The 25849-nt window shown below is 47.9% G+C and overlaps 1 protein-coding gene across 1 annotated transcript in view; it reads right to left on the bottom strand.

The window, feature by feature from the left end:
- Positions 1-14201: 14201 nt before the first annotated feature.
- LOC128303589 (methylcytosine dioxygenase TET) overlaps positions 14202-25849 on the bottom strand; it is a 167836-nt gene continuing 156188 nt past the window's right edge. Inside the window, exons 6-13 of the mRNA XM_053040584.1 lie at positions 21537-21665; positions 18209-21470; positions 17921-18125; positions 17559-17731; positions 17205-17483; positions 16901-17132; positions 14810-16772; positions 14202-14328 (exon numbers count right to left, since the gene is read on the bottom strand). Of these exons, the coding sequence (XP_052896544.1) occupies positions 14290-14328; positions 14810-16772; positions 16901-17132; positions 17205-17483; positions 17559-17731; positions 17921-18125; positions 18209-21470; positions 21537-21665 (6282 nt within the window). The 3' untranslated portion in view covers positions 14202-14289. The remainder of the gene's footprint in view (positions 14329-14809; positions 16773-16900; positions 17133-17204; positions 17484-17558; positions 17732-17920; positions 18126-18208; positions 21471-21536; positions 21666-25849) is intronic.

Here is a 25849-nt window from a genome sequence, read left to right on the forward strand (position 1 = left end):
AAATCACCAGTTTTTCAAACTCCTGATACCAGGAGAGCATCCAACGCAGGAGGATGCTTTTCCCGTGTCGGTTGAGACAGAAAACTCGCCAAAAATGACCAGTTTTTCAAGCTCCTGATACCAGGAGAGCATCCAACGCAGGAGGATGCTTTTTCCGTGTCAATCGAGACAGAAAACTCGCCAAAAATCACCAGTTTTTAAGGCTCCTGATACTAGGAGAGCATCCAACGCAGGAGGATGCTTTTTCCGTGTCAATCGAGACAGAAAACTCTCCAAAAATGACCAGTTTTTAAGGCTCCTGATACCAGGAGAGCATCCAACGCAGGAGGATGCTTTTTCCGTGTCGGTTGAGACAGAAATTTCGCCAAAAATCACCAGTTTTTCAAGCTCCTCATATTAGGAGAGCATCCAACGCAGGAGGATGCTTTTTCCGTGCCAATCGAGACAGAAAACTCGCCAAAAATGACCAGTTTTTAAGGCTCCTGATACCAGGAGAGCATCCAACGCAGGAGGATGCTTTTTCCTTGTCGGTTGAGACAGAAAACTCGCCAAAAACGACCAGTTTTTCAAGCTCCTGATACCAGGAGAGCATCCAACGCAGGAGGATGCTTTTCCCGTGTCGGTTGAGACAGAAAACTCTCCAAAAATGACCAGTTTTTCAAGCTCCTGATACCAGGAGAGCATCCAACGCAGGAGGATGCTTTTTCCGTGTCAATCGAGACAGAAAACTCGCCAAAAATGACCAGTTTTTAAGGCTCCTGATACCAGGAGAGCATCCAACGCAGGAGGATGCTTTTTCCGTGTCAATCGAGACAGAAATTTCGCCAAAAATCACCAGTTTTTCAAGCTCTGATACCAGGAGAGCATCCAAAGCAGGAGGATGCTTTTTCCGTGTCAATCGAGACAGAAAACTCGCCAAACATGACCAGTTTTTAAGGCTCCTGATACCAGGAGAGCATCCAACGCAGAAGGATGCTTTTTCCGTGTCGGTTGAGACAGAAAACTCGCCAAAAATGACCAGTTTTTAAGGCTCCTGATACCAGGAGAGCATCCAACGCAGGAGGATGCTTTTTCCTTGTCGGTTGAGACAGAAAACTCGCCAAAAATGACCAGTTTTTCAAGCTGCTCATATTAGGAGAGCATCCAACGCAGGAGGATGCTTTTTCCTTGTCGGTTGAGACAGAAAACTCGCCAAAAATCACCAGTTTTTCAAGCTCTGATACCAGGAGAGCATCCAACGCAGGAGGATGCTTTTCCCGTGTCGGTTGAGACAGAAATTTCGCCAAAAATCACCAGTTTTTCAAGCTCCTCATATTAGGAGAGCATCCAACGCAGGAGGATGCTTTTTCCGTGCCAATCGAGACAGAAAACTCGCCAAAAATGACCAGTTTTTAAGGCTCCTGATACCAGGAGAGCATCCAACGCAGGAGGATGCTTTTTCCGTGTCGGTTGAGACAGAAAACTCTCCAAAAATGACCAGTTTTTAAGGCTCCTGATACCAGGAGAGCATCCAACGCAGAAGGATGCTTTTTCCGTGTCGGTTGAGACAGAAAACTCGCCAAAAATGACCAGTTTTTCAAGCTCTGATACCAGGAGAGCATCCAACGCAGGAGGATGCTTTTTCCTTGTCGGTTGAGACAGAAAACTCGCCAAAAATGACCAGTTTTTCAAGCTCCTCATATTAGGAGAGCATCCAACGCAGGAGGATGCTTTTCCCGTGTCGGTTGAGACAGAAAACTCGCCAAAAATCACCAGTTTTTCAAGCTCCTGATACCAGGAGAGCATCCAACGCAGGAGGATGCTTTTCCCGTGTCGGTTGAGACAGAAAACTCTCCAAAAATGACCAGCTTTTCAAGCTCTGATACCAGGAGAGCATCCAACGCAGGAGGATGCTTTTTCCGTGTCGGTTGAGACAGAAAACTCGCCAAAAATCACCAGTTTTTCAAGCTCTGATACCAGGAGAGCATCCAACGCAGGAGGATGCTTTTCCCGTGTCGGTTGAGACAGAAAACTCTCCAAAAATGACCAGTTTTTCAAGCTCCTGATACCAGGAGAGCATCCAACGCAGGAGGATGCTTTTTCCGTGTCAATCGAGACAGAAAACTCGCCAAACATGACCAGTTTTTAAGGCTCCTGATACCAGGAGAGCATCCAACGCAGGAGGATGCTTTTTCCGTGTCGGTTGAGACAGAAATTTCGCCAAAAATCACCAGTTTTTCAAGCTCCTCATATTAGGAGAGCATCCAACGCAGGAGGATGCTTTTTCCGGGCCAATCGAGACAGAAAACTCGCCAAAAATCACCAGTTTTTCAAACTCCTGATACCAGGAGAGCATCCAACGCAGGAGGATGCTTTTCCCGTGTCGGTTGAGACAGAAAACTCGCCAAAAATGACCAGTTTTTCAAGCTCTGATACCAGGAGAGCATCCAACGCAGGAGGATGCTTTTTCCGTGTCGGTTGAGACAGAAAACTCGCCAAACATGACCAGTTTTTAAGGCTCCTGATACCAGGAGAGCATCCAACGCAGGAGGATGCTTTTTCCGTGTCAATCGAGACAGAAAACTCGCCAAAAATCACCAGTTTTTAAGGCTCCTGATACCAGGAGAGCATCCAACGCAGGAGGATGCTTTTTCCGTGCCAATCGAGACAGAAAACTCGCCAAACATGACCAGTTTTTAAGGCTCCTGATACCAGGAGAGCATCCAACGCAGGAGGATGCTTTTCCCGTGTCGGTTGAGACAGAAAACTCGCCAAAAATGACCAGTTTTTCAAGCTCTGATACCAGGAGAGCATCCAACGCAGGAGGATGCTTTTTCCGTGTCAATCGAGACAGAAAACTCGCCAAACATGACCAGTTTTTAAGGCTCCTGATACCAGGAGAGCATCCAACGCAGGAGGATGCTTTTTCCGTGTCAATCGAGACAGAAAACTCGCCAAAAATCACCAGTTTTTCAAGCTCCTGATACCAGGAGAGCATCCAACGCAGGAGGATGCTTTTTCCGTGCCAATCGAGACAGAAAACTCGCCAAACATGACCAGTTTTTCAAACTCCTGATACCAGGAGAGCATCCAACGCAGGAGGATGCTTTTCCCGTGTCGGTTGAGACAGAAAACTCGCCAAAAATGACCAGTTTTTCAAGCTCCTCATATTAGGAGAGCATCCAACGCAGGAGGATGCTTTTTCCGTGCCAATCGAGACAGAAAACTCGCCAAACATGACCAGTTTTTCAAACTCCTGATACCAGGAGAGCATCCAACGCAGGAGGATGCTTTTCCCGTGTCGGTTGAGACAGAAAACTCGCCAAAAATGACCAGTTTTTCAAGCTCCTGATACCAGGAGAGCATCCAACGCAGGAGGATGCTTTTTCCGTGTCAATCGAGACAGAAAACTCGCCAAACATGACCAGTTTTTAAGGCTCCTGATACCAGGAGAGCATCCAACGCAGGAGGATGCTTTTCCCGTGTCGGTTGAGACAGAAAACTCGCCAAAAATGACCAGTTTTTCAAGCTCCTGATACCAGGAGAGCATCCAACGCAGGAGGATGCTTTTTCCGTGTCAATCGAGACAGAAAACTCGCCAAAAATCACCAGTTTTTCAAACTCCTGATACCAGGAGAGCATCCAACGCAGGAGGATGCTTTTCCCGTGTCGGTTGAGACAGAAAACTCGCCAAAAATCACCAGTTTTTCAAGCTCCTGATACCAGGAGAGCATCCAACGCAGGAGGATGCTTTTTCCGTGCCAATCGAGACAGAAAACTCGCCAAACATGACCAGTTTTTCAAGCTCCTCATATTAGGAGAGCATCCAACGCAGGAGGATGCTTTTTGCGTGCCAATCGAGACAGAAAACTCGCCAAAAATTACCAGTTTTTCAAACTCCTGATACCAGGAGAGCATCCAACGCAGGAGGATGCTTTTCCCGTGTCGGTTGAGACAGAAAACTCTCCAAAAATGACCAGTTTTTCAAACTCCTGATACCAGGAGAGCATCCAACGCAGGAGGATGCTTTTTCCGTGTCAATCGAGACAGAAAACTCGCCAAACATGACCAGTTTTTCAAACTCCTGATACCAGGAGAGCATCCAACGCAGGAGGATGCTTTTCCCGTGTCGGTTGAGACAGAAAACTCGCCAAAAATCACCAGTTTTTCAAGCTCCTGATACCAGGAGAGCATCCAACGCAGGAGGATGCTTCTTCCGTGTCGTTCGAGACAGAAAACTCGCCAAAAATCACCAGTTTTTCAAGCTCCTGATACTAGGAGAGCATCCAACGCAGGAGGATGCTTTTTCCGTGTCAATCGAGACAGAAAACTCTCCAAAAATGACCAGTTTTTCAAGCTCCTGATACCAGGAGAGCATCCAACGCAGGAGGATGCTTTTTCCGTGTCAATCGAGACAGAAAACTCGCCAAACATGACCAGTTTTTAAGGCTCCTGATACCAGGAGAGCATCCAACGCAGGAGGATGCTTTTTCCGTGTCAATCGAGACAGAAAACTCGCCAAAAATGAGCAGTTTTTCAAACTCTTGATACCAGGAGAGCATCCAACACAGGAGGATGCTATTTCCGTGTCGGTCCAGACAGAAAACTCGCCAAAAATGAGCAGTTTTCAAACAAGATTTCTGTCTCGATTGCCTCGGGAAAAAGCATCCTCCTGCGTTGGATGCTCTCCTGGTATCAGGAACTTGACAAACTGGTAATTTTTGAGGAGTTTTCTGTCTCGATTGGCACGGAAAAAGCATCCTCCTGCGTTGGATGCTCTCCTGGTATCAGGAGCTTGAAAAACTGGTGATTTTTGGCGAGTTTTCTGTCTCAACCGACACGGAAAAAGCATCCTCCTGCGCAGTGGAGAATCAATCCCCTTGGAGGCCCAGGGCGGAGTTTTTCAAGGGGGGCCCATAATTTTGCTACGGCATTATCGGTGTTAGGGAGATGTACTTCAAACATGATGTAACAACACCAGCAAAGTCTCGGAAAGAAAGCTCCCTTGCGTACATCTCAGAGTTCTGATGCGTAGCCCTGTAAACGGGCTTAGTAAGCTACTCTATATATAAACGTTTGTATGCGCTAAGGAGAACCATAACGCCACTACTTGGATCACATTTTCTACGATTTACGTACATTTACGATTCCTGATTAGTCCAGCGCCTGCTACGATTTTTCGCCTGAGGTACAGTTTTCAATCGGTTTACTTCACGGTAACAATCAGAGAAATTTCTTAGAAACCTGTTTCGCTCATGTTGAAGATTTAGGCGATGAACAACACAATTGTTTTCAGATTTGCGAAACCAGGAAAGCATGTTTTTCAAGAGGTGACACCTGCAGTGTGGAATAAATTTGCCCATCACTATTGCATTGCATACTAACAAATTCGTGAGAGCGATCGCTAGTGTAAGGAAGATGGATGAAACGGAAAGCATCCTTTATTTCGCTCAAACTTTCCGTCGGCTGGTACGAAATTCCAAACAAAACCAGCTGTTTTCAGCTTTCCGATACCAGGAGAGCATACCACAGAAGAGGTAGCACCTAGTACAGCAATTTTGCTCGAAAACCACCCAAAAACTGCTTCAAAAACTACCAGTTTTCGATTGTTTAGTACCAGGAGAGCATCCACGGAAGAGGTAGCACCTAGTACAGCAATTTTGGTCGAAAACCGCCGAAAGGTATGCAATGTTTAAACACTAACTTTCCCGTTGGTCGTGAAAAATTTTCTTCGAAAACTACCAGTTTCTGAATGTATAGTACCAGGAGAGCATCCACGGAAGAGGTAGCTCTGGTACTGCGCCGTAAGGTATGCAATGTTTATACACTAACCTTGCAACCAATTTGCAATGCAAGTTTGGTGCAAGCAAGAAACTTGCAGCAAGATGGCGCGCAAGATGGCGCCCAACTTCGTACTTGCATGCAACAAACTTGCATGCAAGCTTGCATGCAAACTTGCATGCAAACTTGCATGCAAGTTCTTGCCAGCAAATTCTTGCATGCAAACTTGCATGCAAGTTTGCATGCAAGTTCTTGTATGCAAGTTCTTGCATGCAAGTTCTTGTATGCAAGTTCTTGCATGCAAGTTCTTGCATGCAAACTTGCATACAAACTTGAATGCAAGTTCTTGCATGCAAACTTGCATACAAACTTGCATACAAACTTGCATACAAACTTGCATACAAACTTGCATGCAAGTTTGCATGCAAGAATTTGCTTGCAAGAACTTGCATGCAAGTTTGCATGCAAGCTTGCATGCAAGTTTGTTGCATGCAAGTACGAAGTTGGGCGCCATCTTGCTGCAAGTTTCTTGCATGCACCAAACTTGCATTGCAAGTTGGTTGCAAGGTTAGTGTATAAACATTGCATACCTTACGGCGCAGTACCAGGAGCTACCTCTTCCGTGCATGCTCTCCTGGTACTTTAAATTCGGAAACTGGTAGTTTTCGAAGAAAATTTTTCACGACCAACGGGAAAGTTAGTGTTTAAACATTGCATACCTTTCGGCGGTTTTCGACCAAAATTGCTGTACTAGGTGCTACCTCTTCCGTGGATGCTCTCCTGGCACTGAACATTCGGAAACAGGTAGTTTTCGACGCAGTTTTTCGGTGGTTTTTGAGCAAAATTTCTGTACTAGGTGCTACCTCTTCCGTGGATGCTCTCCTGGTACTAAACATTCGGAAACTGGTAGTTTTCGACGCAGTTTTTCGGTGGTTTTCGAGCAAAATTTCTGTACTAGGTGCTACCTCTTCCGTGGATGCTCTCCTGGTACTAAACATTCGGAAACTGGTAGTTTTCGACGCAGGTTTTCGGTGGTTTTCGAGCAAAATTTCGGTACTAGGTGTTATCTCTTCCGTGGATGCTCTCCTGGTACTATACATTCGGAAACTGGTAGTTTTCGACGCAGTTTTTCGGTGGTTTTCGAGCAAAATTGCTGTATTAGGTGCTACCTCTTCCGTGGTATGCTCTCCTGGTACTAAACATTCGGAAACTGGTAGTTTTCGACGCAGTTTTTCGGTGGTTTTTGAGCAAAATTTCTGTACTAGGTGCTACCTCTTCCGTGGTATGCTCTCCTGGTACTAAACATTCGGAAACTGGTAGTTTTCGACGCAGTTTTTCGGTGGTTTTCGAGCAAAATAGCTGTACTAGGTGCTACCTCTTCCGTGGATGCTCTCCTGGTACTATACATTCGGAAACTGGTAGTTTTCGACGCAGTTTTTCGATGGTTTTTGAGCAAAATTGCTGTACTAGGTGCTACCTCTTCCGTGGATGCTCTCCTGGTACTATACATTCGGAAACTGGTAGTTTTCGACGCAGTTTTTCGGTGGTTTTCGAGCAAAATTTCTGTACTAGGTGCTACCTTTTCCGTGGTATGCTCTGCTGGTATTAAACATTCGAAAACTGGTAGTTTTCGACGCAGTTTTTCGGTGGTTTTCGAGCAAAATTTCTGTACTAGGTGCTACCTCTTCCGTGGTATGCTCTCCTGGTACTAAACATTCGGAAACTGGTAGTTTTCGACGCAGATTTTCGTTGGTTTTTGTGCAAAATTTCTGTACTAGGTGCTTCCTCTTCCGTGGATGCTCTCCTGGTACTATACATTCGGGAACTGGTAGTTTTCGACGCAGTTTTTCGGTGGTTTTCGAGCAAAATTGCTGTACTAGGTGCTGCCTCTTCCGTGGATGCTCTCCTGGTACTAAACATTCGGAAACTGGTAGTTTTCGACGTAGTTTTAAAGCGCTAGAAACATTTGCAAATTCAGTCATACACAAGCTCAATTCTATAAATAGCTAGCTTGCATCAGTACTGTTGTAGGGTTTAATTGTAGGGAAAACGCGGCCCATGTGGAGACGGCTTTAGAATAAGTTCACATTAAGGTTTTTCTATGTGTTTTGGAGCAGTTTTTCACCGAATAGACATCTGTTTCTTACGAAATGTTTAGAAGTTAGTAAAGAGTTTTTTTACAGTTTTTCACATCTTAATTGCAGGGTATCCCAGGGATTTTTTTACGGAACGTTGTTTTCATGATCAAAAAAGTGCAATTTAGAAAAAATGTCAATAATTTAGAATATTATTAAAAAAACAAACACACCCTCGGTACGTTTTCTTTACATTAGTTTTGTGTTTTGCTTTTTCCATTCTGTTTTATTTTCCATTTTTCTTGTTCTTGTCATCACTAAATATATTAAGAATATATAATAATTTGCAATAATAATCATAATCAATAATGCGCGCCGCCCTATCGTCCTTCCTTGCCACACACATCCACTAAAACCCTTCACTAATTTCTCTCTTTCTCTCTCCCTCTCTCTCTCTCTCTCTCTCTCTCTCTCTCTTTCTCTCTCTTTCTCTCTTTCTCGCTTCTCGCTTGCTGTGTGTAAGGAGAATGTGTTTTACTCTCGCTGTGGATGTGTATTGAGGAGGGGAGGCAGAGGGTTGAATGATTTTCTTCGTCGTTTTTTTTTTGTTTCCTTCCTAATCCGATACTTCTTCCAATCTTAGCATCTCCTCCTTGTTTCCCCTCCTGGGTTGTGTTGCGTGTGGTTCAGTGTACCGCGCCTCATCATGTGCGTATTATCGTTTACTACCCACCACTACTACCACACACATCTTTCTCTCGCTCTCTCTCTTTTTATCGCTCGTTATCATGTCGCACTTAAATGTATAGTAAAGGATTAGCAAGGAGTGATGATTTCGATCAAGTAGTAGAGGGTTTACTAACTGCTGTCCCTCTTCTTGGTTGCTTCTTAATTTACGTCTTAGTTTGCTTGTCTTCTCTGCTTCTGGCTTCCAGTTTTGCCATGTTTTTTTTCTTTTCCCCCTTTTTTTCACATATGTGTAATTGTAATAATATAATAATAAATACTTATATTCACCTCCAGTGTTACTTTTTCCTTCCTGATTACTTTTTCTCCCTTACTCTCTCGCTTACGCGCATGCATGCAGATTTTTGCAAATTTTATCATATTGTTTTGCTCTCTTTCCCGCTTTTTCTTTAACATGTCTTTTTAGTTTGCAATCGCTACTATAACCTCATTTATCTTCGTAGAACGACGGATTTCTTTTCTTTTGCTCTGTCTTGCTTACTAATTCTTACAGTTTTAGTATGGCTTTCATACACACACACACAATCTCTTTCTTTATCTTTCGCTTTTCTGTTTCTGAAGCATGCTCGTAAGTATGTGTGTTTTATGATCCTATCTTCTTGTTTGCGTGTGTGTGCTTTTTTTCTTATTGATGATTTGATTTTTTTCTCTCGATAAGTGTAAACACGCTATCATTTTGCCCTTTTTTTCAATCATGTTCGTATGATTTGCTTCATTACTACTTGCACTTTTACTTATTTGCTTAGTTTTGTTGAGTGTTTTTTTTTGCTTTGTATTCCTTCCTACAAATTGATTGAAAAGCGTAGCGTATTTATATTTATATTCTGTATAGAGTTCACTTTCATTTCAATGTTGTCTGTAAGGGTGTGTGTGTGAGTGTGTTTGGGAGTGTTGTTTTTTTCACCTTCCTTCTTCTTGTTGGTTACATCAATTACATCATCTCTCTTTTTTAAAGTGCTTTTCTCGGGAGGATTTTTTCCCCGCCTCTCTTGATACTTGCTCGGTTTGTCCATTCAAACCTTTCCTTTCCTTCTCGTTCTCCCACTGCCCTGGTTCCTTAAAACGCGCCCTAAAGCCAAAAATGTGGAACCTGGTAAACCGAAAGACTATGAAAAAACCACATCGCACAAATTTACAATTTTGTTTCATCCAAAAGGCTTTTTGTTTGTTTGTTTGTTTGTTTGTTTGTTGTCTCATGTGTTACAAGTTTTGCTTCTCATTTTGTTATTCCTCGTTTCATCTTCGTTTGTTTTTCTTTTTTGTTTTGCCGAGATTGAATTTTTCGTTCATTTATTTTTTCTACAATTTTTTTTGCTTTGTTTGTTTTAATCATCTTTCGCATTTATACAACTTCTCTGTTACGTCTTGCGTTTTTTTGCTTATAAATAACAGCGCAAAATTTCTACAAAATGAAAAAAATATTCTCTTCCCTTTCCTTCTTCCTTACTTATCCTTTCTTCATCCTTTTTTTCTTACTTCCCTTTTTCATTGCGTTTTGTTTTGTTTTTTTTTTCATTTCTTTTATCACCTTCCCGTTTTACTTTTTCTCTTTACGATATGAGATCATTTTGAAACAATGTGTTTATCTTGTTTTATTTTCTTTGTTAGCTTTACGCGTTGTTTTTTCCTTTTTAGTTGTTTGTTCATTTTCTTTTACACCTCTCAATGGCATTGATCCGTTTTGATTGCTACTTCTTTCCTTCCCTTATTTTTTTTTGTTTGCTAAACGGGTTTTTCTTTCGCGGTAGCTAATCGATTGCTTGTCTTGTAGGAGTTGTAACTATAAAATAATGTCATTCTAAGTTTTTTCTGTGCTTTTTTCTTCTTCTTTCTACTCTCATTTTCTTCTCTCAAATAAAGCCGTCCACAGTTTGGCAATGGAAAGACACTCCTTACTACTTCGTGTTGCTTTTTCCTATCAGCATGAAATCATACATAGATGCAATTACTAGGAAGAAGCCTCTCTTTGTCCCTCTCTCCCTACTACATCTCTCGGTTCCCATCCATCATTCCCATTAGGATCCTAATGATGAGGGTCCTTGTACGTATTTTGAAAGTGAGTTTTCTGTTTCCGCAAGGAATTGGGGGGATGTGTCACAATAATCTGGCCTCCATTCAATAAGGGGAAGGAGGGGAAAACACATGTATGGCCTCTGTATAATTGGATGTATATCATCGTCATAATGTTTTGCTCTAAAATGCGTCTGCTGCTTTTCACAACTCCACCAAACCGCTGCTTGTTTTTTTAGTTGATTTGGTTGGTCACCTTCACACCTTGCAATTCATTTAATGTATGGCATCATTGTTGTGATTTTTATCCTCTTTCACATTGCGTTCTACTGTATATTACTATGTTTGACATCTGTCTTCCCACTCTCTACAGTATTCCCTTTCAATGTGGAATTTGCTCTTTTTCTTACATAATGAGCTATGTGTTTCATGTGTTTGTGTGTGTGTGTGTATTTTAGTGTTTGTTTTGCGGTCATTTGAAGATTTGTCATCAGTTTCATTATATTCTGTGCGATTGCATGATTGAATGTCGTAAAAACAAATTAAAAAATCCAGTTCGAAGCGTATTAATATTTACAAAACTCATACATAAACTGAAAACTCTACAGCAAAACGCTTACCTCCTCATCAGCATTAAAGCATCATCTACTTTCTTTGAAATAGAAACGAATATAAACAAAAAAAATGGAGCATAAATTATTTTGAGATAAAAAAAATGCAACTTATGTTTATTTATAGTTGTGTTTTGTTTGCTGTTTGCTTTGTTTTGTTCGTGTATGTATGCGTGTGTGTGTTTGTGTGTGTGTGTATGTTGTTGTTGTTGCTTTGTAATGTATCATTCATTTACGTTATCAAATTTGGAATTTCATGCCACCTTTGTATGTCTTTGCCCTTCTCTAACGCTTTCCTTATCTTCCCCTGTTGTAATGTCTTTAGTTTCATTAGCTTAAAAACGTTAAAAAAAATGCTCGTTCTCTCTCCCCCACATACACACACTCACACAGTACTTTACAAAAAAAAAACACACACACATAAAAAGGTACTAACCTTCGCCATTTTTTCTTCTCTCCTTTTCTCTTCTGTGTGTCATGCATTTCATACGAGGGAAGGCGGTTTTGTGGCTTTCTATCTTTCCTTCTTCCCCGTTTTATGTCCTTCTCCTGTGAGTATTTACTTCCTTTACACCTCGTACCGCGCGATATGGTTCTTCTAAAACGTGTCAATTTGTCCACCCCCTATTTCTTGATTTGTTTGTTCGCTAGAGTTTTCGCTCGTTTTCCTTTGTATGGCAAATAATTTCATATTTCTATACACTTTGCGTGTTTTGCTGTGTCTTTCATCACGATGCAACACACATCTTATGCACAATATCGAAAACTTATCATTAGAAGAAAAAGAAAACACTCCGAACGATTCTGAGCAGGATGGAGGGGAGATAAAGTGGAAAAAAGGGAAGAAAATCTTACGTACATACAGCTACATACCTTAAAACAACATAATCCACCCCACCACACCCCAACGATCACGATCATGTGGATTACTAACATGTCTCTCTCTCTCTCTCTCTCTCTCTCTCTCTCTCTCTCTTTCTCTTTCTCTCTCTCTCTCTCTCTCTCTCTCGCACACACACACGCACAACGGTTTCCATTTTGTTTTTTCACCCCCGTAACTTCAATATGGCATTTTTATCGATTTTACACACACGAGAGACCTGTGTCCACTGGTCTGCTTCATCCATTCCACTGGTGTGAAGAAGAAGCCAGATCGGACAAATTAAAGTGAGATGATTCGTCCTCTTTTAAAGGGAGGGGGGTGGTGCAATTTTAGATATAAATTAATTTAAATTAAATACATTAGCTTGAAATGTTCGCTTGTGGCGAACCGAATGAAGTTTTCCGTTTAAGAAAAACACAGGAATATATGAGATAGAGAAACAAACAAACAAAAAACAGATAAAAAAAGGAAGGGAAAAAGGGGTGCTTTGCTGAATAGATTCACATTCGCTCTAACGAAATAAATACTTAACTGCTAGGGCCTTGGGGAAGGTGGGGGGTTTGGGGACGATTTGTTTATAAAGGTCCGTATTTTTAAAATGAAACCCAAAATGTCTTTTCTTCCTTAACTAACGTTGCCCCCTCCCCTAGCAGGGTGGCAGAAGACGGACATACGGAACGATCATGTGTATCAGAGAAGCGGGTTACTTAAACTTAATGCTACTACTAAAATACATCTTCCCCCGGGGGGGGGGGGCTATATGACATAGAGCCAACTAAAGAGAAAGTAAAGAAACATTCTAACGCGCACATACTACTACTGCTGCTTACATTCACATATAAGCATCAACCCACCCACCTAACTTTATCCGTGTGGGTTGAGAGTGGCCTCTTGAGTATGAGAGTGTGTGGTATGACATAAAATCTATCCTAAATAATGGCTACTAAACGCTACTAAAACTGCGCACTTATGTATGGCTAATAATGGGGAGGTGATGCTCTATGGTGGATGGATGGTGGTGGTGGTGGTGGTGGTGTCTGTCTGTCTTAACATAAAGAAGCGTGAAAAAGCAAATCCTGGGCCATAACCATAATTTATCAACAGTTTTGCAACAGCCCTCCCCGCGCATCCTTCCCCGTAAAATTACATGAAATCAAAGCCTTTCGCTTTTCATCGGGCACAAAATTAGACGCAAAACAAACAAAAAATGCTTTCCTTATCTCTAACACATTCAACTTCCATCTCTCGGCGCAATGATATTTGTGGTAGTAGTAGCATAATTCAATGGTCGATCACCTTCTTTAATCGGTTTTGTTTTCCCCCTCCTCATTTTCACTTGATCTTCCTTTCTCTCGCGGATTGAAGAAAAAGATGATGGGTTTTTGTTTCTACAAAAGCAGCAAAAAATCAAGAAAAATAATTCCCGGTAGCCTTCTTCCCGCTTGCTTGCAATCACCCTTCCCGATCGCATTTGTGTGTGTGTGTGTGTGTGTTTGTTTTTTGTACCATATTTGGTTGACTTATTACACACACAAATAGGCTGTAGATAGATATCTGTGTGGTCACGTTTTAAACAACGTTTTTGGCAAGACAAATGGCAAACACTTTCTTCCGATTCCTTTTGCATCCCTCGCGTTCCGACGCCTGCCTGGTGTCTGTGTTTATGTGTTTTTTTTTTGCTTCAGTAGTAGTAATAGTAATAGTACTGCCCGTGCGGGTCACCACCCCTGTCCGGTTGCTGCTGTAACCACTGGGAAAAGGGACTCCGGTGATGGGCGGCATAATGATGATGATGCTGCGGGTGATGGTGATGATAACGCTGGGACAGCAGCGATACCGGAGAGTGGCTACTGCCGGCCAGCGGATGATATGAGGACGCTGCATGGTGATGATGGTGATGTTGCTGCTGCTGCTGCTGCTGATGATGGTGTGCGGTGTAATGGTGGGACAGATGATGTGCCATCGTCGTCTGCTGATGGTTCTGTAGCAACTGTAGCGCAGAGGCAGCTGTTCCCCGATGCCCACTAGCTGCAGTGGTGGCAGTGTGCCCCGGAGTCGATTGCCTCGTCGATTGCTGCTGCTGTCCAGATGCCACCGACGGTTTGGTCACGGTCGCGGCCGGCTGTGGCTGTGGTGTAACGTCTTGTGATCCGATCTGCTCATCCAGTGTCGTTAGCCTCGATGGCAGATCCTTCTCTCACCACTAGACACCCGGATACTCTACGTCCATCATGTCATGTTCCTGTAAAGGCGAAACGAACCCCATACATTAGCATTTGTGTCTAACTTCGCGAAAATTGCTGATCTCGTGGTGTCTGGATGAGCTTAATGAATTGTTTAAGAGTCTTTCACACGATACTTTAGTTAAGAATCGCTCGAATCAAGAGCGTATGAATATTTAAGAATCACTGAGGTCCTCCAAAGATGCCTGATGTCTATGAACCCCAAGATTCAGGACACTTTAGAAACTCTTGAACTTCAAATATTAAAAATCTTCATGAATCTTCAAAGATTCTTGAAGAACTTCATGTATGTAGATTTTTGGATGTACTTTCAAAACCATCCGTACATCTTTAGAGGAGATCCAGAAATTGTAGATATTCGAAAAACTTTATATATTGATGCATCTTCACAACCAAGACTCATGCTCCGATTCATTCCAGCTCCGGATTCGAAATCAGATTTTTCCAAAACACCCACGTCCCCTCGCGTTCGATACATACATCACCCATATGACGCATATGGTGCAGCTCGTCGAGCGGTTCCGCCTTGATGTCGTCCTCCAGCAGCATATCCTTATCGTCCAGCGGATCATTCGTCGGTATGCCGAGCTTCTTGAGCCGCATCTTTTCCGCCCATTCGGCGATACCGTGCTTCGGCCGGTTCAGGTTCCGGTGCTGGTAGAAGATCAGCGTCATGCGCGTCGGGTTCAGCCGGTTCGGTTTCTTCACGGCCGTCGTAGAATGCATCTCGAGCTTCGCACACTCGATGATGACGCTACCGTGCGGTAACGCTATCGCCACACCGCCCATCTGCGGATCCTCGAAGCAGTCCAGATTCTCGTTCGTTTCCGTCACCTCGCCGAGCGTTTCTTTGGGTGGTAGCGGGGCCGGCGGTGGTGGTGCCGGCGCCTGCGGTGCCACCACCGACTGGGCCATCAGTCCGCCCGCTCCACCGCCCACCGCACCCAGTTCGGACTGTTTGCCGAGTGCACCGGCTGCGGCGGCCGCTACGTGCAGTTGGGCGGTGGTTGGTCCGGTACCGAGATGCGGTGGGTACAGGTTCCAGTTGGAGGGCGGTGGCGGTGCCGGTATGACCGCGGTGGGTGGCGGTGGTGGAGCCGGACCCGTACCGGGGAGTTGCGTTTGGGCGGCGGCTGCTGCGGCCGCCGCTGCCGGATACATGTTGTGATATGTCGTGTGGTGATGATGGTGGTAGCTTTGGGGCGGATAGCCGTAGTTGTAGTTCTGGTACGGATCGTACGGCGTGTGATGGTACGGTGGATGGTGGTGATGGTGGTAACCGTAACCCATCGGGGTATTCGGATGGTGGTAACCGTACCCGGCGGCCGGATTGTAATCCGGTGGCTTCGGCTTCACGAAACCCTGCTCGGGCTGCTGCAACGTGTGGTACGTGTTCTGCGTCTGCTGCTGAGCCTGTTGCTGATGTTGCTGTTGGTGTTGCTGTTGGTGTTGCTGTTGGTGCTGCTGTTGCTGCTGCTGCTGCTGTTGCTGCTGCTGCTGCTGTTGCTGCTGTTGCAGCTGATGATGATGATGGTGCACCTGACCCTGGTTCAGCTTCGTACTGCCATAATCATCCATGTGAATCGGTGTGGGTGTTTTCGTGGGATCCGGAATGCTCGGGCTAAAGGCCGAGTTGCTGCTGTTGCTACCGGGACGCGTGGTCGTATCCGGGATTTCCTCGTTCCGACCCAGCCCCGCCAACTTGCTCGGATCGCCCCGGTTGCCGTAGTAATCCGTGGGCCAATTGTTGTAATACTGCCGGTTGTCGATGTACTGGCCGGTGTTGTAGTCGTAGCTGTACGGCGAATCCAGCACCGTGCTCGAGATCTGGTTCGACTGCAGCTGCGCGTCCGTGAAATTGTCAATCATCGACGCCATATCGATGAGCGTGCTGTTCGTGTTGTTGTTCGCCACCGAGTTCGGCGAGTTGATCGTGTTCGGTGCGGTGAATGCACTGGTGCCGGAACCGCCATTACCACCTGCTACCAATCCGCCCGCGACGCCAACCCCGATCGCACCACCCTGTCCGTGCAGCGGGGAACTATGCTTCTCCGTCAGTACGCCCGTGACCGGATCAAGCGTGGCATTGCTCGAACCTTTCCCACTGCCCGTTGACTTATGGCTGCCGGGCGTATGGGCACGCGGAGATCCAGACCCCGACGAACCACCCGCGCCGCCGGAACCACTGCCGCCGGCACCCGGCGATGCGACACTGTTAGCCGCCGTCCCGCCACTGTTCGATGCGGTCGATGCCGCTGACGATTTTTTGCTCTTCGATTTGCTTTCCTTCTTCGTTGGTGGCGGTGGGGGCGGCGGTGTATCCGGGGCCGCACCATCCGACCCATCCTTGCCGAGCTTTTCGTCCTTTCCATTGCCGCGCTTCTTGCCATGCCTCCGACAGGGCTGCAGCGGTGTCGAGCGAACGCGTACCTCCGTTTGGAATCTGGAAAGATGGAACCAACCACACAGGTTAGCGATATTCGGTGAAGCCGCGGGACTCGCCCAGCTGGACGATAGGTCAGAGCGCGAATAACGGGGTAGAGAAAAAAGAAACCAATGCTTTACACTCACTTCTCCAGCACCTGCACGGCGCCGGTTTCGTGCTTCTTCTTCTGGCCCTCCTCACTGTCAAACTCGTCCGTCGTGTCCATCGTGTAGAGGGGCAGCACGTGCAGCTGTTCGTCGTCCGGCTTAACGCCCGGTGGTAGTGGTTTCAGCAGGGTCACCTGCACGGTGCAGCCGTCCTGCATGTTGTGCAGATCGCGGTGCGTATGGGCACAAAAGTCCAAACAACACGTCACACCTGGGCGAGAGGGAAGCAAACATTTGCTATTAAATCATCGTTCTTCCTTCAATGCTACACTCGCACACATACCTGAGAATGGTTTGCCCGGTTTCAGACCCAACCGACAGTCGGGTGCCTCCCGCTCGTACTGCACCTGGTTCTGGAAGGCCTGGGGTGCGACCGTCACGTACAGCGGACTCAACATCGTCGCCAGCACGTTCATGCGCTCCTCAATCTCGGCCTCTTCGTTCTTCACCGACAGCCGGAACTTGCGCACCGTCTTCGAACGTGCGTACTTGCACCCGTTGTAGTACATGGACCAGCTGCACCCGAAGCTGTACGAGACGCCGCACAGTTCTGGATCGAGCCCTGCAATATGCAATGAACCACCCGTGAGATCTGATTGGAGATCTGATTGTCGGTACGAGATGTCCCTATGCTCACCGTTCGTACCTTGACAGGCGCATGTACGATTTTCGTTCGTTGCACAGCGACGCACGGTCGGGAGGCCAAATTTGTTCAGCTTCACCGCCAGCATCCGGTACACGCTGTCCGCTTCGTGGTTCGGAATGCCATCCCACACCACAATGCAGATCACAATGAAGGATGCCTTACACCTGCAAAAGCGGGAGATAAAGGAGGAAACGCAACGCGCGTTAGGAATGTCTCGGATGCACAACTACTCGAACACGCAACAACTTCCGGCCGCTGTTCGATACGATAGGCGCGTCAAATGTGCGCTTTTTAAGTGTGTGTGTGTGTGTTTGTGTGGGGAGTAAAGTATCACGACCCGACCATAAACTCACCGATGCCCTTGCCGGCGCTTCACCACAAACAGGAGCTTCTCCTCCGGGTCGACACGCCGGATGACCCACTTCGCAATCGGGCAGCCCTGGCTCGATTTGCCCTCCTTGCCGGTGTAGACTACCTTCTCGATTCGGAGCTGTTTGCCGGTGAGTCCCACGCGCAGTTCCGTTTCGCGTCGCAGATCTTCAAGCGTTGCTGCACAGCCTAAAAATAAAGAAGCGAAAAACGCGAACGGTAAGAGACGTGTATGTCCGGTAGAATTCGCGACCAAGATGTCCTCTGCTTACCTAGATGCGTATAATAGCTGCCCGGTTCGGACGGTGCTTTATCCGTGCCGGAACTGAAGCAATCGCAATCGGGCGCTTCCGGTTTGTGCGATTTCTCCAGCTTATCGTCGTCCGCCTTCTGGGCCGGATCGACCGGTTCCTTCTTGACGTTTTTCGAGTCCTTCTTGCTCTTGCTCTTAGCGCCACCGGTCGATGCACCTTCCGCCTTGCCGTCCGCCCCATCGCCGTGGCTATCTTTCGATTTGTCTTTCTTTTCACCCTTTTTCGACTTTGATTTCGTGCCGGTGGTGGTGGTGGTGGTGGTTGTGGTGGCGGTCGGTGTGGTTCCACCACCCGCTGTCGTACCGGACGCGGCCGTCGTTCCGGATTGATTCCCAGACGCCACGTCGATCTCCGCCAACGTACCGGCCGCACCGGACGATTGATTGCCAACACCCGGATCACTGCCCGGGTCCGAGCCCAGATTCGCGGAGCTGTTGCCCATGCTGCCGTACGTGGAATCGTCCGCCTCCAGCTTGATGGAGACCGGATCGGTTGCCGGCAGCAGACTGTTGTTCTTCGGTATCGGGTACGTGTGTGCGGGGATCTGCTGCTCGAAGTTGGTCTGATGTGCGACCGGTGTCGAGATGGCCGGCAGCGAGAGCAACGCATTACCTTCGGGTGTTTGCGCTGGTGGAAGACTGCTGTTGCTGTTACTGTTACTGGCCGAACCGCTACCGAAACCTCCGCCCACCGTCTGCTGGTTGTGATAGTTCGGGTAGTTCTGGGTGGAGTAGCTCGAGTAGCTTCCGTACGGCGAGTAGTAACTGTTGTAGTCCGTGGAGGCACTCTTCACTGATGTGCCGCCGGCCTGTACCGATGCCTGCGACGCGGCCGACTGCGTATTGTCGCAGTAGTCACCGTACCGGATGAAATTCTGATAGTTCTTCTCGTATCCACCGTCGAACTTCGGCAACGTTGACTGGCCATCGTCCAGCAGGCCGGGCTCCTTCTTCACGCTCATCAGATTGTACCCGGACGCACTCGTCTGACCCGCGGACCCGCCCGGATGATGGAACGCTCCGGTGGTTCCGGCTCCACCCGTCTGCAGATGCGGATTGAACCCGCTCGACAGGGAATCGTGTCGGAAACGGTTCAGTGGACTCTTATCGTCTATCAGCTTGCTGTCCACCATCATGGTGGATGCACCGGCCGGTGAGTAGCCGAGCAGCGAGCCAGAAGTCTGACTTCCGTTCGGCGTTGTTGAGCCACCGCCACTGCCGGGATATGTTTGGTTCATGTTCGAGTAGTTCTGCTGCTGCTGCTGCTGGAGCAGCTGCTGATCGTGATGCATCATAAAGTTGGAGCTGCTGCTCGAATAGCTGGAAGATTTCGTGTCCACAATCCCCTGTCCGAGGTGATCGAGATGATGCTGCTGTCCCGGGTGTTGCTGCTGACCGTGATGGCCATGCCCACCGTGCTTGGATTTGCCATGTTTGTCGCCGCCCTTTCCCTTCGCCTTGGAGGACGGTGAGCCGGCCGATGGCGAACCGGACGATGACGACGAGGACGATCCACCGGACTTGCCCATCTTGTTGCCCTTCATCTCGCCCCCCGTCGGTGAACCAATGCCGCCACCGCCTCCTCCTCCGCCACCGGGGTCGGTATTATTCTTGTCGATTAGTTGCTGCTTCTGCTCAAAAACCGAATGCTTCGCACCGTGGTGCAGATCACCGCCGAGCAGATGATCGTGCTGCTGTAGGTGATGATGGTGATGGTGGTGGTCGGTGAGGGTGGGCGATTTCATGCCCGCCGCCACTGACGCCGCCGTACTGCCGTGACTGCTACTACTACCGTTGTTTGCGCCGCTACCATTGCTATTGCTTCCCGCACCGCCCACCTGCGGGTGCTTCCAACTCGGATCAACAATACTGCCGATACTGTTGATCAGTCCACTGCCGCCACCATCTCCGATAGTAGTACCTTCGTTCGCTGTACTGCTGTTACTGTTGCCGCTGCCGGTGCCACCGGCCATCATGCCGGGGCCACCGCTAGCGGCCCCCGACGCCGACTGCTGCCCGGGCGTACCCGGACCGGGCCCGCCCAGATGTGTCGGCGTTAGGCTATCTCGGAGATGGTGGCTATACGATAAAAAATGACCGGTCGATTGCTGTGCGCCGGTTTGCTGCTGTTGCTGCTGCTGCTGCTGCAGCCCCAGGTGGGAACCCATGTGCGATTGGCCACCGGTCGACAGGAGCGCATCCTTCTGGTCGCCCTTGCTCATGATCATCGTCTTGAGTCGCGAGTTTAAGTTCACGCGATCGGACTGGTTGAACAGATCCGCCCCGGGCTGCTGCGATTGCTGCTGTTGCTGGTTCCATCCCCAGTCGCTCTGCATATGGCTGGGCGATTGCTGATGCTGATTGTCGGTTGGTGTGCCCTGCTGCATCGGCGAGGGCGTATGCATACCGCTCTGTCCACCGCCACTGCCGTATCCGACCGGTGTGTTGTTGCCATTGTGGCTCGGCGACTGCTGCAAGCTGCCACCGCTCGAGCTGCCCCCGTTGTATGGGTTCGGTGACTGCTGGGCGTACAGCTGCTGGTTCGAGTTCGGGCGCGGTGGTTGCCGATTCGGTGACTGTGGCACACCCTGCGGTGGGTGCATGGAGGACGCGGAGCCCGCACTACCACCATTGTTGTTGTTTGTGGTGGTGCTGTTGCTGTTGCTGCTGCTACTGCCGCCGTTGCCGGCGTTCGTAGCGGTCGCAACCGTGGATGCAGACGGGGACGATGACGCGCTAGCGGAGGACGTACTGTTGCCGTTCGCGCTCGCTGCCGTGGTGGTGGTTGTCGTCGTCGACGTCTGCAGACCGCCGTAATCTTGCTGGCCTGAATATCCATTACAATTGAGTGAGCGCGGCGGTACGCTGTTCACCCGTGGATATCCAGGCATGTCGTTTCCCGACGTCGCCGATGCCGTCGCCGTCGACTGCTGCTGCTGTTGCTTGCTGCCACCGAGCTGCAGATTGAACTGGTCGTGCGGATTGTTGCCGGCGTGGCCGGACACGATCGTGGCGGGACCGGTCGACACCTGGCCGGCGTACGTGACTGTTGGCGCAAAGCTGACGCTCTGCAGCGACACCTGGTTGATCGGGGCGATCTGGTTGGCCTGGAAGTCGTAGCGCTGTACCGCCGGTGGTGCAGCGTACGTGCGGCCATAGTTCGGATCGAACCCGATACCGGCAGTCTGGACGTAACCGTTCGGTTGGTATGCAGCGTATCCCTGGAAGAGGCATCGAGTTGGATGAGTAATCTGGTGCGGTGCCGTCTACCGGCGGCGGGCACTTACCTGTGGCTGGAACTCGAGCGAGTTCAGTGGTGTGATAGCGGGAGTGTTCTGTGGAATCTGTTGGATGAACTGATTTTGCCAGCCCTGGGACGGGTCTGCCTGCCAGGTGGGATAGAACGCCATCGGGGCCTGGAAGGAGAAACAAATAGATCGGGAAGATATTAATCACACCATAGAAACATCGTTTACATTCAATCGTGGTACACTAATGTCTTGCAACACGGCCAAACCTGCCAAACCCAAAATTTACCCTCAAAGCAGTTCTTAATGTCCTCCCTTACTCTCCCCTCGTATAACATCCCTTAAAACTCCCATTTCCACTGGTACACTTCCGCCTAATGTTTGTGTACCGACCGGGAGACCGGGGTTTTTTATTTCTTCTTTCTCTCCCTCTCTCTCTCTCTCTCTCTCTCTCTCTCTTTCTCTCTCTTTCTCTCTCTCTATTCTATTTCGGGTGAAATGGAATTTTAATTCGGCTATTTCTATGCAAACGAGCTGCACTTCCACCGCACGGTAGGGCCTTTTCTTATCGGTATCGCATTTGCATCACTTCCTCTCCGGCCCCGTACACACACACACATACAGCGAGTGTGTTGTGCTAGTACATACACACACACACACACATCAGCGAAGAAAACGGTTCCGCGCGTCACTGCAAAAGCAGAGGGGGAAAGAATCGCCACTTTGCATCTATTTATTGCTGCTTGAAATAATTTATTAGAAAATTTGCATACATTTCACCCGTACCGTCCCGTCCCTTTCTTTCTCTCTCTCTCTCTCTCTAACGTCCTGTTCCACCTTATCCTATTGCCACACTATTTTCGCCTTGACGCGCCGTGTCGGAGTTGCGTGGCCATGGCCGCTGTTTGCTAATGTAGATCGACTCTCTATTCTTCCCTCCCTCGGCACACGGTGGGCGGTGTACTTAAACGACACAATGTTCACAAAACCACCCCTCCCGTTCGAGCGTTATCTCCGGGGCTATACCGTGTGTGTGTGTGTGTTGTGGGGCAAGTATCCAAAGATTAGTATCTTTTCTTCTAACTTGCAACGATACGGCGGAGAGCGTAACATGCAGCTCGGGTCATGTTCTCGCAGTTGCAGTACACGTGTCCGTTTCACCCCTTGTTGGTGCGGGGGGTGTCTAATTATACAGGTCTCATAATTTTGATACTGATTTCCATAATTATATGCCCTTTTCTATACTTTGCCAAAACAAAATAACAAAAAACCCACACACAAACAAACATTCCCGTTTGAGTGCCGCGCGCGCTCGATACTCGCTCGCCTGCCTTTTTGGGAATAATTTTTACGACTAGTCGTCCACTTGTGTACACGTGTTTTTTTTCGGTTTTGGTTATGTTTACCATACTTTCCCCCAAATGAGTCGTGCAGCGAACTATCGTTTATTAATTGGAATTAATGCCACCGTTGCAATCGCGGACGGTCACGAGCAAAACACGAAATGACTTTAACCTCCAACAAATGAGAAGAAATGCCATCGGGCAAACACATGCCATATTGCACCCGGGGGGGTCAGGAGGGGGGGGGGGGGGTATAGTAGTCCGTGTAGGTAGTCTTCCTTCCCCCCGCTCTCCTCCTCCAAAAAACCCCCCCACAATAAACTGCTCTCCATATTTCGCTAATTGGTTCCAAACTATCGAAATAAAACACACCACAACCTTTCTGGACCTGTGTCCACCTTTTGGGGGTTGGGAGGGAGGGGGTTGTTTTGGGGGCCACAAAAACGAAGAGGGGGGGGGGGGGGGTCTGGTCTGGGAGGTGCGGGTAGAGGAGAAGATAAGCAGCCGGCAGGGTAGTTGCTGGGCAAGTGAAAGCCAAAACCCGGGGACGGGACGAATGGCATAATGGCACACACAAACTGCGGCCGCCGTCGTCGTTTCGCTCGGGCATCATTGCCGGGGACACATAAAAACGGGTGCAATAAAATTTTAATTGATTTCATAAATTACACACACTCTATCTCTCTCTCTCTCAAACACCGCGGTTGACAAGCGCGCAGCCACAGCCGGTTGTGTGTTGGCTGAGACGTCTCGATCTTCTGCCGGCTTATTGCCTGGGTTTGAGACACCATTTGTGTGTGTGTGTGTGTGTGTGTGTGTGTGTGTGTGTGTGTGTGTGTGTGTGTGTGTGTGTGTGTGTGTGTGTGTGTGTGTGTGTGTGTGTGTGTGTGTGTGTGTGCGCTGCTCGTTAAGCAGGAAGACCTGTGCGGTTGGGGAGATTGCCTCACGGCACAGCACAACAAGACCACACCGGGATCGCGCTGATCGTACGATCGAAGTAAGGTCAGGTGGGAGAGAGCCACAAGGAGGTTGCAAATGTCACACAACGAGGCGAATGACGCCTCGGTTCGGTGGTGGAAGGTGTTTGTTTTAATTTAAATTGTTGCAGTTTACGATGTTTCATTTGAATGTTTTTTTTTTCAGTGACACGCAGTAAGACGTTTGCCTGTCAAACCCGTTTGAAAAGTCTTCAATCTTCGGGCGGTGCGTGGTGGTGCATCGCAGAACCGAAACCTCATCCTATACTGTGTCTGTGGTCCCGATGGCGGGTGTCCTCCTAAAAGCCTAACTTTGAAGCCGGTCCTCACGGGCTTTTCGGTCGATAAAACACACTCATGCACCATCCCAATCGTGGGGTGGCCTCGTCGGAAAATTGTGCCTAAAACTTTGCAGAACGCGGAACGGATCGCGATGGCGACGAATGATACGCGCGGCTCAGCGTTGCATCGACCTCCGCCCCTTTGAGGGCTTTACACACACATGTGTATGTGTGTCTTTTGTTTGTTGGTGTCGCTTCCTAAGGCGACCTCGTACGAATCAATGGTGGCCACCACCGAACACCGAACCCTTCCAGTAGGGTGAGGGGACAGAAAGCGAGGGAGGGGGGGGGGGAGGGGGGGGGGGGTGGAAGGTGAGTGAAGGAAAGGAAGTTTTGCGCCAGACAATGGGAGCATAAATTACGTTCCAGTGACTTTGTTTAATTTATTACAATTGAGTTTTCCCTCCCAGGGCGGCCGGGGCGTTTTTCGGTGTCTTTAACAAGAGAGGGGCCGTAACCGGGGGCCGGGACGGTGCGCGGTCGCGAACTTCCTCCGAAAAGTTGTCCCCGTTGTGGAGCATACCCTCTCCCTTTCCCCTTCCGTTACGGTGCTTTTCCACCTTCTTTTAAAAGTGCATCAATAACGTGTGTGCATGCATGTGTGTGTGTGTGTGTGTGTGTGTGTGTGTGTGTGTGTGTGTGTGCGGGTAGAATGCACCGATAGAAGGGGGAAGAGGGAAGGGGGGAATGCATGTTGCACACACACACACACACATACATGCATGCTGTGACGGGGACGCATTATTTTTCGCAATTTCTCCTCTTGCGCAACCCCCCCTGTTGCCCACTTTTCAACGCCCGTCGGTAAGGTAAGGTAATTTATAGGACGGACAAAGGTAACATATACAAAACAGGGCTAAGAAACACATTAAAACACTATTGTTTCACGAGTGTTTTTTTTTCTCCTATCTTTTCATCCAACCATATCTTGTTTTACGGCGAAAACAATACAATTTTATTTCACTTCTACTCCACCACATGTGCCGTCGTTCCAGCAGGGAACGGGAAAACTGTTCTACGTCTTAGGAAACAGGTTCCGGGAGGTGTCAACCGGGGGGGTAAAAGCCTTTAATCTTGCCTCGGCAAGATGTGCCTGTCCCGTCTTATGGCCATATAATACAATGCCCGTACGTTGTAACAGTGGTTCAAAAGCGATAAATTGCACTTTGCCGGTTTTCGTTCGTGTGCGCGTGGATGGAAAGGGGATTAATTTGCATACGAGGAAGTTTTGGGTTGTCGGGAAAATCGGCAAGAGATTTATTTTGGTGTCTAACGAAATAAAGAAAAACAATACCATTTGTATTTGTTTTTTTTTAACAAAATAATAATTTCCCTGTCAGCCAACTAATTCCATTAAAGCATTGAAGATGTTTTACTCACACTCACGCAGTAGTACTTCTCGTTGTTCGCTGGTGTAGGAGCGAAAACACCATTATTAAAAATAGGGCACACTACGCAAATAGGGGATGAGCCCGAACAAAACAAAACAACGCTCCCAATCCCTCCCTCGGCGGATGTTCTTCCTTTTAAAGCATAACGAGATAAAAATATGTATCACAACATTCATCTCATACACCGGCAAACAAACAAGCAAACAAACAAACAACATGATGCAAGGAAAAAAGACACACAGAGATACAATCAGTGCCCTTTCTCTCTCTCTCTCTCTGCATTGACGCACCAAACCATCC

The sequence above is a fragment of the Anopheles moucheti genome, chromosome 3 (assembly GCF_943734755.1).
Source record: "Anopheles moucheti chromosome 3, idAnoMoucSN_F20_07, whole genome shotgun sequence".
Lineage (NCBI taxonomy): Eukaryota > Metazoa > Arthropoda > Insecta > Diptera > Culicidae > Anopheles > Anopheles moucheti.